The sequence below is a fragment of the Felis catus genome, chromosome A2 (assembly GCF_018350175.1).
Source record: "Felis catus isolate Fca126 chromosome A2, F.catus_Fca126_mat1.0, whole genome shotgun sequence".
NCBI classification, from domain to species: Eukaryota; Metazoa; Chordata; class Mammalia; order Carnivora; family Felidae; genus Felis; species Felis catus.
In genome coordinates, this window is record NC_058369.1 from 25,478,154 (window position 1) to 25,492,390 (window position 14,237).

Consider the following 14,237-nt stretch of genomic DNA (forward strand, 5'->3'; position numbering starts at 1 on the left):
TTGGCAGAGATAAAAATTTTTACAAGCAGAAAGATGTAAGGTTGGCACTATCTACCCAAAGTAAACTCTGGTCCACATTAACCATTACTATTCATACTAATGGACTTTCTGAGCTCCATGGTCACAAGATAAAGTAATTTCAGGCTGGCTTCAACTTCTTTATATTCTCTACTGAACAACCATCTAGATAACAGTGGTTAACATAATGAACAGAGGGCAAGATATTTATTTTAGAATATCTGACCAAAATTCATTCCTGATACTTGTTTCAAATTTCCTTTCACACATAACAATGACCCAGAAGTTTGAGTTATTAACATTATTCTTAAATTTATGTAGTGGCTTTCTTGCCTCAAAGATATGTCTTAAAGATAATCCAACCATCTTTCAGTGCTACCAGCTAATATTAATGAACTTCTACCTTGCTTAAAAGTTTGTCTAAGTAGTAAAGGCTCCAAAGATGGGTCCAGTTCTTCACCAACATTTTCTAATAGAAGTGGAGTTCCAAACTGAATACAATTTTCCAGTGTTCTCATATAGTCCGAATCAGATAACTTAATAATGCTAAGCTGATTTTCTTTTTCCGAGTTTTTGATCCACTTATTGGCTTGACCCTGAGGGTCAATCATTAAGGGCCTAGAATATAATAAGAAAAATTCTGAGGGAAATAAATAGATGTCGGTATTTCTTTAAAATTATGTAATTTAAATAATAAACATCACCATCAATCTGTATCAATGCAAAGTGTTTACGTACATTATCAGGATTAATCTTCACGAGAGTCCTATGAGAAAAAAGTAAACACTTTCTTATACTATACACAAAAATAAATTCAAAATGGATGAAAGACCTAAATGTGACACAAAACCACCCTAGAGGAGAGCAATAACCTCTTTGACATTGGCTGTCACTACTTCTTACTAGATATGTCTCTTGAGGCAAGGGAAACAAAAGCAAAAATAAACTATTGGGACTTCATCAAGACAAGATGCTTCTGCACAGAAAAGGAAACAATCAATAAAATGAAAAGGCAACTGACAGAATGGAAGACTATGTTTGCAAATGACATATCTGATAAAGAGTCTCCAAAATCTATAAAGAACTTATCAAACTCAACACCCAGAAATATCTAGCTAAAAAATGGGCAGGGGCACCTAGGTGGCTCACTGGGTTAAGCATCTGCCTCTTGATTTCAGCTCAGGTCATGATCTCATGTTTCATGGGTTCAAGTACCACGTCAGGTTCTATGCTGATAGTGCAAAGCCTGCTTAGGATTCTCTGTCCCTCTCTCTCTGCCCCTCCCCTGCTCATGCATGCATATGCGCTGTGTGTGTGTGTGTGTGTGTGTGTGTGTGTGTGTGTGTGTGTGTGTTTGTGTATATAAATGGTAGAAGACATGAATAGATTTTCCCAAAGAAGACATAAAAATGGCTAGCACACACATGAAAACGCGCTCAACACCACTCAACATTCAGGAAATACAAATCAAAACCATAATGAAGAGAACCTGGGTGGCTCAGTCTGTTAAGCATCCAGCTCTTGATTTTGGCTCAGGTCATGATCTCCTGGTTGTGAGATCAAGCACCGCATTGGGCTCCATGCTGGGTGTGGAGCCTGCTTAAGATTCTCTCTCTCCCCCTTCCTCTGCCCCTCCCCTGCTCATGCACATTCTATCTCTCTCTCTCTCTCTCAAAAAAAACTGCAATGAGATATCACCTCATACCAGTTAGAATGTCTAAAATTAACAACACAGGAAATAAGAGGTGTTGGGGAGAATGTGCAATTTTTGTCATTTATCTTTGAAATGAAGAAAGTCAGTCTCAGGGAGTACTTTGTCCAAGGTTCCAAAATTAGTTCCAAGTCAGAAGTAGAATCTTGTGAACCTGTAAGCTGTGCTCTTTCAAATATAATGCATGGTCTTCATGGTAATCTTAATAAATGACATCTATTAACATAATATGAAACATAAACCTATTTATTTGATAAAAACTTAAAATGGGAGCTACCAGCCTATAATGGATTCCCTCAGGTTATGAGTAGAACCAAAAACTAAGTTTCCAAATTTTGTCTAGTATGTACTTGAGACCTATTAAAAATTTTTTTTAATGTTTATTTATTTTTGAGACAGAGAGAGACAGAGCATGAACGGGGGAGGGGCAGAGAAAGAGGGAGACACAGAACCGGAAGCAGGCTCCAGGCTCTGAGCCATCAGCCCAGAGCCCGACGCGGGGCTCGAACTCATGGACCGCGAGGTCATGACCTGAGCTGAAGTCGGATGCTTAACCGACTGAGCCACCCAGGCGCCCCTTGAGACCTATTTAGTAAATTTTTCTATGCCATTATGGTAAAGGTGTTGTTATCAATAACAAACAATTCATGGTTTCGGATATTTAAAAAATAATGTGCTTTCCTCTTTTTCTATGATGATATTGACTGTCCTAGGTTCCTTTTATATTCAGTACAGTTTATGAAATCATTCCCACTATTGGTGGGAATGCAAACTTGTACAGCCACTCTGGAAAACAGTATGGAGATATCTCAAAAAGTTAAAAATAGAACTACCCTATGATCCAGTAATGGTACTACTAGGTAATTACCCAAAGGATATAAAAATACTGATTTGAAGGGGCACATGTATCCCCATGTTTATAGCAGCATTACTAACAATAGCCAAATTATGGAAAGAGCCCAAATGTCCATTGACTCATGAATGGATAAAGAAGATGTGGAACATTACTCAGCCATCAAAAAGAATGAAATCTTGCCATTTGCAATGACATGGATAGAGTTAGAGTATATTATGCTAAGCAAAATAAGTCAGAGAAAGACAAATACTATATGATTTCACTCATAAGTGGAATTTAAGAAAAAAAACAGATGGGGGAAAACAAAGAGAGACAAACCAAGCAACAGATTCTTAACTATAGAAAACGAACTGAGGGTTACTGGAGGGGAGCTGAGTGGAGGGTTAAATAGGTGATGAGGATTAAGGAGGGCATTTGTTGTGATGAGCATTAGGTGTTGTATGTAAGTAAGGAATCGCCAAATCCTATACCTGAAACTAATATTACACTGTATGTTAACTAACTGAATTTAAATAAAAACTTGAAAAAGAAAAAAAAGACAGAACAATCCAATTATTAGCTGACTGGTTGTTTTCATTCCCAGCTCAAATTGTGCTGAAATCCTATTAAAAATACAAAAAGGTCCAGATACTAGTTAAAATTTACTTTTGCTATCACAGCAAATAGTGGAAAAGTGTTCTGGAAATGAGAAAGTTATTTTGCATACAACTGCTTAAAAATTTTTTTTATGTTTACTTATTTTTAAGAGCAAGAGAGAGCATGAGGAGAGGGGCAGAGAGAGGGGAGGGGCAGAGAGAGGGGAGGGGTGAGAGAGGGGGGAAACACACAATCTGAAGAAGGCTCCAAGCTCTGAGCTGTCAGCACAGAGCCCGACACGGGGTTCGAACTCACAGAATGTGAGATCATGACCTGAGCCAAAGTTGGACGCTTAACCAACTGAGCCACCCAGGCACCCCAGCATATAACTGCTTAAAAATGGACTAGATGCTCTTAGTACTTTTCACGGTCCTGTTTGAAGGAATTGGTTTTCATTTTTATATATCCTTATCATTGGAAAAATATAGTATTGTTGACTCCCTTTCAATAAGTAACAATTTTTGTAAATTAACACTTAATACTAATCAACGTTTTTGTTAATAAATAAATTAACAATGTGCTGACAGCTCAGAGCCTGGAGCCTGCTTTGGATTCTGTGTCTCCCTCTCTCTTTGCCCCTCCCCTGCTCATGCTCTGTCTCAAAAATAAACAAACATTTAAAAAGTTTTTAAAAAAACACCAGAAATCCAATTCCAACTTAATACACTCTTATGTATTACATACATAAGTGGAAAACTGAGTTGTATCCAGAGAGACGAGACCTTGCCATAGCATTTGTATTTCAAGCATACCTTACTATAGGTATGACAGTATGCTAGCCTACATTTGAGATCTTTGGGCAGTCTGAATTAAAAAGCATTATCCATCTATGCTTCTGACACAGGAAGTAATTTGGGGCAAATAAAAGCATTGCTGTTAAGTAGCCAGAACGATGTGTTAATAAAGCAGCAAAGTATTTTCATTGTGGTTAAAAAGTAAGCAAAGTCAGATTTTGAGGTATAGACACTAAAATGAGGAATTTGAAGATGATAATTAGTTTTAAAAATTAATATTTATTGAGCACTTATTTGTGCTGGGCACTTTCTCACAACATTTCTATGAGGTAGGAGTTATTATTATCCCCATTTACAGGAGGGGCACCTAAGGCATTGAGAGGTCAAGTAAGTTACCAAAATCTCAAGACAGAAAGTGACGGGAAAATTTGAATTTGCCTATCCCGACACTAGAATCTGTACTGCTGTGACCACTGCACAATATCATAAACAGATAAACCTCTAGAAATCATGAACAAGCACAATAAGGATTAATTATAAACCATAGTTCTCACTGAGTAGCTAAATAATAAAAAAAAAATCCTCCGGCTACCTAGTACTGGTAGATAAAACAGGGCATTTGAAAAATACATAGGTGACATACATACATAATACATAAACATACACAGGGAAAAACAAAGAAACACAGGCAAAACTGAATTCCAGAATAATACGTATGGGAGCTGAAATGACAGCTAGCCTTGGGGAGACTGTCAGTTCTAATAAACAAGGGGGTCCTTGAGTCCATATATGGCAGGAAGCTAGAACCGAGACCCATGTATTAAGCTTAAACCCATAAAAGGCTTAGTGAAATCACAGAAAAAAATCTATGCATAAGGAGACAGGAAGGTAGTGTTTTTATTCCAGTTTTACCTCCAGCTGGGAAAAAGTCTCCTGAGAATCTGTGACCATTGGTCTATATTTCATGCCAGAATTCAGCTGTCATAGGAAGGAGGGACAGAAAGGTGAAAAAGTCCTACCCTTGAAGGCCCACATGAACAAGGATTTTCTAAGACTGAGTAAGAATCAAAATTACAGAGAACTCCCACTTTGCCCCATAACAACCCAACATGGTACACAAAAGAACAGCAATCCACCTCCAGGGAAAAAGCAAAAATGTAGAGGCACACTTTCTGTGTCATGGGCATTCATGAACAGATGAAAGTTGAAGACAAAACTAACACAGATTAAGAACACTCCAGAACTCTAACCCTCATTCTAAGCATCGACCCATGGCTAGATTAATTTAAAGTTTTTGGTCTTCTGAACTTTATCTGAGCAACAAAACCCAAAGCCAGCGCAACTCATGATTAGGCTGACTCAAATCTCTGTACTAATGTCATGATAGAAAAAGAGGAATGCTCATTTCCAGTAGTTAATACTGTTTAGCTCAGTCCCCATTGTTAGACCTATGATATCTGGCATTCAAGCAAATATTATGAGATACTTAAATAAGCAAGGAAAAAAATGTCTAAACATTCTCAGGAGACAAAGAAATTAACAGAAACAGACTCACAGAGGACATAAATGTTGGAAATATTAGACAAGAAATTTAAAAATAACTGTGATTAAAATGTAAAAGTTACTGGAAAAGGTGGATAACATGCCTAAAGAGAAGATCTTCATCAGAGAGATGAAATTATAAGAAAGAGTTAAATGGAAACACTAGAAATAAAAAAATATGATGTCAAATCTAAATATTTCCTTTCATGGGCTGTATGTAGTGGACTCAGCAGAACCAGACAGTTTTATAGAAGTTACCTAGACTGAAACTCAAAAAGAAAAAAAGTGGCTAAAACCAAAACAGAGCATCCCATAGCTTTGGGACAATATCAAAAAGACTTACAAACATAAGTAATCCCAGAGATAAGAGAGAGAGAAAATGAAATAGATCTGAGAAACTCAGAGAACTTCAGAAAGAATACCAAGATGAGCTCTCTCTCTCTCTCTCTCTCTCTCTCTCTCTCTCTCTCTCTCTCTCTCTCTTTCTCTCTTGATGCAGGAAAAAAGCCTCTGTGGCCACTTATATTGGTGGCATCAAGGGTGACAGCCATAGATGACTATCCTGGGCTCAAGTGGCAAGAAGCAAAGTCTGAGCTATGAGGAAGGAGATTAATCCTTTAAAAGTACCCAATCCATGACCAGCTCTTCTGCAAATAACAGATAAAAAGGGTAACTCCATTAGAAAATTACTTTATTAGAAAAGTCAACTTTCTGCCAGAAAATGACAGATTGTTTTCCTCAATTTACATACAACCCTGAAATCTCTAGTTTCCTTGAATTTCAATTAAGACATAGATATACCAACAGCATTTTCTGAATTACAATTTAAAAAATCTGAATAACCACCCATGCATTGAAAACAGTTCTAAAACAGAACTATAAAGACTTGGGGTCTAATATTCTGTTAAGTAGAATTTTCCCTGCTCTGCCAGAGAACACATGTTTTTAATAACTATACTTTCTCAGATTATAATACATTTTTTTAAAATTTTTTTTCAACGTTTATTTATTTTTGGGACAGAGCGAGACAGAGCATGAACGGGGGAGGGGCAGAGAGAGAGGGAGACACAGAATCGGAAACAGGCTCCAGGCTCCGAGCCATCAGCCCAGAGCCCGACGCGGGGCTCGAACTCACGGACCGCGAGATCGTGACCTGGCTGAAGTCGGACGCTTAACCGACTGCGCCACCCAGGCGCCCCAGATTATAATACATTTACTAATTTGTCTAGAAGTTTCAACCTAAGGATGTTCATGCTCAGGTAAACTTTGAGTGGATAAACACCAAAAAAATGATCACTCACATCCTTATTTTGTTAAAACGATACTGTCAACGTAAAGGAGACTTAGATGTCTTGAAGTATCTAGTAGGGTTTCCAAAGAATATAACAAACAGTAACTCAGACTTTCACAATGTAAGATTTCCTTATATATATACCTCATATTCCACAAGATGACTGAAATTTCCCTTACAGTTTTAAAGGTAGTAAATGTGATACCCTATCCCACATTTCACTTAACATAGTAATCAAGAACAAGGATTTGGAAGTTAAATTGTCTGGGTTAAAATTCTGGCTCCACCATTTATTAGTTCAGTTATCTTACTAAATTTCAAATTATTAAATCACTCTAGGCCTCAATTTCTCATCTGTAAGATGGAATAACAATAATGTCAATTCATAGGAATTTGTGAGAATACAGGACACTTACAGCAGTACCTCATGAATATAAGAGCTCAACAGTATTTATCACAGTATGTTTGAGATATAGTCCCATGAAAAGACTAAAAATGAGGTGATAACATGAATAAATAATCATTTATAGGAAATGAATTCTCAGATATGAATTCTTGTTCAAGTTTTTCAAAGTGAGATAAATAAAAGGATAATAAAACCATTTGAAAAGTTGATATAGTTATTACACTATCAATGATAGCAACTGAAAAAAGATATCCATGAAGTGGCACAAATTATCAAGTTATAGTATCTTAAAAACAGGTAGAAATACCCAGTAAAAATAAATACATTTAATAGCCAAAACTCCAAAGAGCCGAGGTGTCCATCAACAGGAGAATGCATGGTGATATAGTCATATGATGGAATATTACTCAGCAACAAAAAAAAAAAAAATAGGAATGTTATGCTTTGTGGAAGAAGCCTTACACAAGAGTACCTACAGTATGTTCTGTTTATATGAAGTTCTAGAACAGGCAAAACTAGCCTGTGGTGGAAGATAATCAGAATAATTTCCTACTGTGGGGTGAGAGTAGAGACTTACTGGGAAGGGACATAAGAGAACTTCCTGGATGTTAGTCATGTCCTGTATCTGTACCAAGTGTACATTTTTGTTGGAACTCATTGAATGGTATACTTAAGTCTTGTGTATTCCATTGTACATAAATTTTACCTCAAAAAAAAAATGGGGGACCTGGGTGGCTCAGTCGGTTAAGTGTCTTACTCTTGATTTCGGCTCAGGTCATGATCTCACAATTGTGGGACTGAACCCTGCATTGGGTTCTGCACTGAACTCCACATGGAACCTGCTTGGAATTCTCTCTCTCCCTCTCTCTCTGTTCCTCCCCCACTCTCTCTGTTTCTCTCTTTCTCAAAATAAATAAACATTAAAAAAAAAAGAAAGAAAAACAAACAAAAACAACTTAAGTTAATGATATGCATGCTGAAGCATTCGGGGTGGGGGGGGGGGAGTATAACTGTATCTGCAACTTATGTTGAAAGGTAGAAACAGGATGAGTTGGAGGATGGATGGAGTGATGGATAAACATGTGATAAAGCAGCAAGTATAATAAACTGTCAATTGTAGAATCTAGGAGGTGGCAGTTATGTAGGTACTTACTTTAAAATCCTGTCAACTTTTCTCCATGTTTAATTACTTTCAAATAAAATCATTGAAAAATACTCTATGCTCCTTACCAACGCCTGGAGTTATTAACAATCACTCCATTATCTATTGAGAAAGTATCTGTTGGCAGTCCAGCTATGTTCCAGGCTCTAATTTTTACTGGATCACCCAGAGTCTTACTCAATGAGAACTCCTCTGAACATGGAATTCTTTTCTTCTGTAAGAAATAAACAAATATCTAATGTTTCCCTTATTCTTGTTGGTTGAAATATTTTTAAAATTATTGATTTGTCGGGGCACCTGGGTGGCTCAGTCGGTTAAGCGTCCGACTTCAGCTCAGGTCACGATCTCGCGGTCCGTGAGTTCGAGCCCCGCGTGGAGCTCTGGGCTGATGGCTCAGAGCCTGGAGCCTGTTTCCGATTCTGTGTCTCCCTCTCTCTCTCTGCCCCTCGCCCGTTCATGCCCTGTCTCTCTCTGTCTCAAAAATAAATAAACTTAAAAAAAAAGCTGCTGAGGATTCAACTCAGTTTAAAAAAAAATTATTGATTTGTCATTAGATATTATTTAATGACTCTAAAAAATAGAAAAAGCTGCAAGTTGGACAATGAAAGCATTTTACTGATCTAACAAGAAGCAAAGAACAAGACCCCATACTTCCAGCTATTTCTTCCTTCTTCATTTTTATTACCATCTTTTTCTCCATGATACCTCAACACATACTTTGCATGTTCAAAAAGAAACTCATGAAATATGAAAGCACTACCTTGCACAACATACTCCAATCTTCTGTACATGTTTGTCGAAAGCCAGAAGTGAAAGCACCAAGATAGGCTATTACTCCTGCTGATACTAAGACATCACCAGTCAAATTTTCATATATCACCTGAAGGTCATCTGCAGCTTGAGACCATCTGTGAGATCAACCAAAGGCAAAACAGCCTCACTATAGAGAATGATGGAAGACAGCATTTGAAAGGGTAAGGGGCTTCTAGTCCAAACTCTATAACAAAAAGTCATGAAATGTTGGACTTTTGCTTATCTCTACAAAATGAGGAGGCTAGGTCCGTTCTAGTTCTGACAATGCTATAATCCATATCTATGCAATATGAATGACAATCCACCTTTCATTATTAGATTATTAGGCATTTCTTGCAGAACTTGACCCTTCAGAATAAACAAGAACAAAAATAAAAACAGGCCAGCATTTTGTCTAATAATTTTCTCCGGGATGATTTGGTCTAGAAGCCCTGTTATTTGTTTCAGTATTTATTGTTAGTCTGTAAAACACAAAAACATTTGTAATTCATTACCAAAAAATACATTTAAGTTGTATATTATTGTTTAGGTATACTATTGTTTAAGTGGCATACTATTGTTAAGGTTGTTTCTCTTTTCCATTTAATGAAGCTTTACAGTAAAAAAAGTGCATTTCAAAACCACCTAATCTGCACTACAAAATACTGTCAAAGGCCTATTAACCTTATCACGCTATTCATTCAACATATAGAATTAATAAGTGAGATAGTTGGCTGGTCAGTACGATAAATAGATTAGAATAAAGCTAACTGGTTTAGTTAGATCAATCCAGTTATATCTTCTTTGAAATAAATTTCAAGAAAGTGAGCCATATGTCTACTACAAACATTATAATAAAGTTTGAACACACATAAGATCGGAAAAAAATTATATAATGATGACCCACATACTCACCACTTAGATTAAAAGTGATCATTTGCCTTATTTTGCTAATTAAGAAAACAAGCATTTAGAAAGAAGTTGCAAACACCATCCTTGACATCAATATATTGTTTGGAGAAGCCTGGCCAAGTGCCTTGTAGAATGCCCCACATTCTAAACCAGCCATTTACAAATCAATAATCATAATAAATACCCAAAGAAAGTAACATATACATGCCTGACTTTCTAAAAAACTGTTCAAGTGAGCAGAAATCTGACCTTGATTTTTCTCCACCCAGTCCTCCAATTAGTTTTGAGGCTCTTTCTAGTTTCTTAGCGCAGAGTTCCACCTGATCTTCTAAACGAGCCTTTTCCTCAGTTTTCTCGATAAATGTTCTTTGTAAATTTTCCACATGATGTTCTACTTCTGCCAGTTCTGCTCTCTTCTGATTCAAAAGCTCCATGGTCTCAGCTAGGGACTTCTGAGCTTCTGCTAAGCGGGCTTTCTTAGGAGCTACTACCTGTTTGGGAACAATGTATGTAGCCACGATGTGTGCTATGTAAAACAGACACCTAAATAACCCTTTACAGATACTATGGGTTAAAAGTTGATTAATTATTATTAGAAATACATTTGTTACTTATAATAATAAATTATGCAAAATAAGCACTTTGCCTTAAATCTTATGTATTTTTTACCCCAATAAAGTAAAATATATTTATATGTCATATAAAACATATAAATCATTCTGGACTAGCAAATGATCATCTATTTTATAGATGAATTATTCTGGACCAACAATATGTTAGAATATGTAGCGAAACCAGTACAATATGTAGCAAAATGTCTCAAAAGAATGAGAAGTTGCCATTCAACTGTTGCCAAAAACACAGGAAAACACATGTAACGGAGATTATAAATATTTAAAATATATGAATATGCCTGTGTGTGTGTGTGTGTGTGTGTGTGTGTGTGTGTGTGTGTGTGTGTGTGTGGCATTTTCAAGTCTGTAGTCTTTTTCCCAGTTGGCTGAGGCATACATTTGCCTTGGAGGGATTAAGACTATGATAACAGGTACAAAGAGAAAGAAAGCCTTGATGTTCAGTTTCACTACCAAAACAAACTTTTCCTCAACAAGTCTTGAAAAGCCACACTTTATTGAGAGAAAGGGGATTTTCTAAAGTTCTTATCCTATTATGCTCATTGGTATATCAAGAATGGGGTTTGGCCAACTTGATTCTGGAGTGTATTTTAAACCATGGGGAAAAAGAATTTAGAAGATGACCAAAAAGACTATATGCCAGTTTGAAAGAAGGAAGTTCTGTATCTTCTGGTTCATTGCCATGAACAAAGCTGATGGCAAAGAGGGAGGGAGGAGGCAGGGATCAGACACCAAATGTCCTGTTTTCTCTCCTTTGGGCTGAAATCCTGGAATGTGTTAAATAAATAGAGAGAAAGCAGGCAGCTCCACTTTCTACTTTTGACTTCAGAGGAGACCTTCCTGAATATCTCCCTCCAACCCTTCCCTAACAACATGGGACAGCTGCATCAGAACTGAAATGGCAGTGTAGTGTAAATGCCTTGGCTTCTCTGCCTTATTCCACATGCCTTGGGAGATGTGTGGAGATGAGCTAGGTTGAGAGCTCAAAATTTGCAATGGGGACCTCTCCCCATGATGCTCAATGAAGAATATCCCAGATAAAACTATTTTTTTTTCCTTTGACAAGTCTACTCCCCTGAAACTAACAATCAAAATCCCTACCTCTCCACAGGTACATGTATCTTATTAGGAGTATGTTTCCAAATTGTGACAGCCTGATCATTTACTCTATACTCTGAGGTTATTCTAAACACTTGCTACCATGTATTTTTCTCTGACATTTTATTTGTATTTCCTGCTTCCCTCCGTAGAATTCTGCCAGCTACAGAGGGCAAGGCCAGTGTTTCCCTGGCCCTTTGCTAGCCAAAGTTACAAAGTGCTTTTAGCCATTCTCCATAAAAGTTTCCCTATCAATGCATGCCATTGCTTCAGGGCAACTTTCCATGCTCTACCTCTTAACTTTACTGGACCTTCCTACTTTTGACCCCTTGAATCAGCTTTTTAATCTGCCACTTTGCCCTTGATGTTTTGTTTTCTTTGCTCCTGAAACTCTAATTCTTTTATACCCTAAGTCTCTATAGCTATAGGTCAGTCTGGCCAATTCACCCCTGTTCCCACAGTGCTACCACTCACACTAGCCCTGGCAAGGTTATGTCACACACAAGTATTCTCTTCATCTACTAGGTACTTAACATCTGGCGTTTGTGCTGTAGCAAGACAAATTCTTGCTGGTATCATGTCTAGAAACTTCTTAACTTGTCAATATAGGCATAGATTTTAATTTCTGGGAATATTTCAAGACAAAATGAATGTACTGATCCTCAAAATACCTTTGCAACTCTGTCATACACTTCCATAGCCATGATCCACTTACACAGACCCTCAGCAGCAGAAGAAGCTTTCGCAATCTTAGAAGGGTCAAATTCAGGGTTTGTTAGGTACTCGCCACGTATCTTCTGCATAACAGTCACCTATACAGCAAGCATTTAGATCTTAAAATTTCAACATGTATCATACAATCATAAGATGAAAAAATAATCATGCACAGCAAAAAGTTGTGTAAGAAAGTTATGTTGTCTTTAAAAACCAAGGTCAAGTATTGTAGCAGAAACACAAGTCATATTTGTGAGCAAAATATGCAAGATTATAGACATCGAGGCAAGATGTTTCCTCTAAAAAAAAATTAAGAATTTTGGAGATTGGAAAGATATACAGAAAAAGGAGAAAAGAATAATTAGACATAAATAAATACAAGTTTGGATGGAAAAGTGCACTATACTTTTTTTATCTCACATACACTTGTGTTTCAGATTTATTAAACTATTCTAAGAAGACAGAGACTTGTTTCATGTTAATAATACACTAAAATAGTAACTTATTAAATGACTTTCAATGATCTGAAGCAGCAGTTTTATGCATTATGAGAATTCATAAGAAAGTCAATAATTCCTTCATTCTTTTAATCTTAAATATGGACCATCCTCTTATGTTTTATATAACATTGCATAATGTTAAAGATCTTATACATCTTGGCAAAGTTATACAAAAAAATCAATGAAACTCACTGGAATGTTGTCCTTGTCATATTCTCTCAACTCTCTTAAGAAATTCATATCTCCCAGAAGCTTTTTGCTAGGTCCCCAGTAATCTAATATCTATAAATAAAATTTATGGAAACGTATTAAATGTACGATTAAAGATGCTCAATATAAATTTTTCTTCTTGAAGTTTAAGCTGTATTATCCAGAGAAACCATACACTTTCAAAATATCAACTTACATCTCTTTGGAAATAAAGAGACTCCTCTCTCCAAGAACATATTGAACATATCAAACATTTAAAATATGAACATGTATTTATACATTGAATTTATTATAAAAAAGTAAACATTGAAAGGGCAAATGATGCAATTATTCCTCTTTAGGAAATGTAAGAAAAGCAACTAGCATAAACACCATCAGAATTTCATCTAAGAAAATGTATTTTTATTATTTCCAGTTTTGTTTTCCTTTACTCTTGATTCTTTCAAGCCAGAAAAGTAGTGCTATTGACTGACAATTGTGTCCTCCCCCATCAAAATTCGTATGTTGAAACGTAATCCCCAGTGTGATGGTCTTTGGAGGTGGGATTGTGAGGAGGTGATTAGGTCACGAATGGGGTTAGTGTCCTTATAAGAGTCCTCAGAGAGCTCCCTCCTACTTCTGCCATGTGAAAAGCAAACCATCTATAAAGCAGAAAGTGGGCCTTCCACCAGACACTGAATCTACTGGAGCCTTGATCTCAGAATTCCCAGCCTCCAGAACTATGAGAAATAAATATAAGCCACCCCAGTGTATGGTAATTTGTAATAGCAGCCCAAATGGACTAAGACAGGTAGCAAACATTTTTCTTATAGATGACTGCCTCACCCACCTAGGCTCCCCAAGTGAGATGAAGAGTAAGAAGAAAAAGATTACACATCACTCTGCCAGTTCTAGGATAAAGCACATAGTACTTGTGCTGGCAAAGATGTTAAGTAAGTAGCTCACCATCCTTTTTCCTAATTCCAGAATCCTGATAGGTAGGGTTGTAAGTGTGTATATAAATGAGAATAACTTGGTAAAGTA

At 36.7% G+C, this 14,237-nt stretch overlaps 1 protein-coding gene across 17 annotated transcripts in view; it reads right to left on the reverse strand.

Annotated features, from left to right (window-relative positions):
* DNAH12 (dynein axonemal heavy chain 12) overlaps positions 1-14,237 on the reverse strand; it is a 221,014-nt gene that overhangs the window by 54,066 nt on the left and 152,711 nt on the right. For 16 of the 17 annotated variants that reach the window (XM_045051717.1, XM_045051716.1, XM_045051715.1 and 13 more), the window contains 6 exons: positions 13,197-13,286; positions 12,462-12,602; positions 10,310-10,551; positions 9,117-9,264; positions 8,425-8,570; positions 422-636 (listed from right to left, as the gene is read on the reverse strand). In XM_045051717.1, coding sequence (XP_044907652.1) covers positions 422-636; positions 8,425-8,570; positions 9,117-9,264; positions 10,310-10,551; positions 12,462-12,602; positions 13,197-13,286 — 982 coding nt within the window. Of the gene's footprint in view, positions 1-421; positions 637-8,424; positions 8,571-9,116; positions 9,265-10,309; positions 10,552-12,461; positions 12,603-13,196; positions 13,287-14,237 lie in introns of those variants that run through there. The other variant, XM_045051730.1, reaches the window with a different exon arrangement.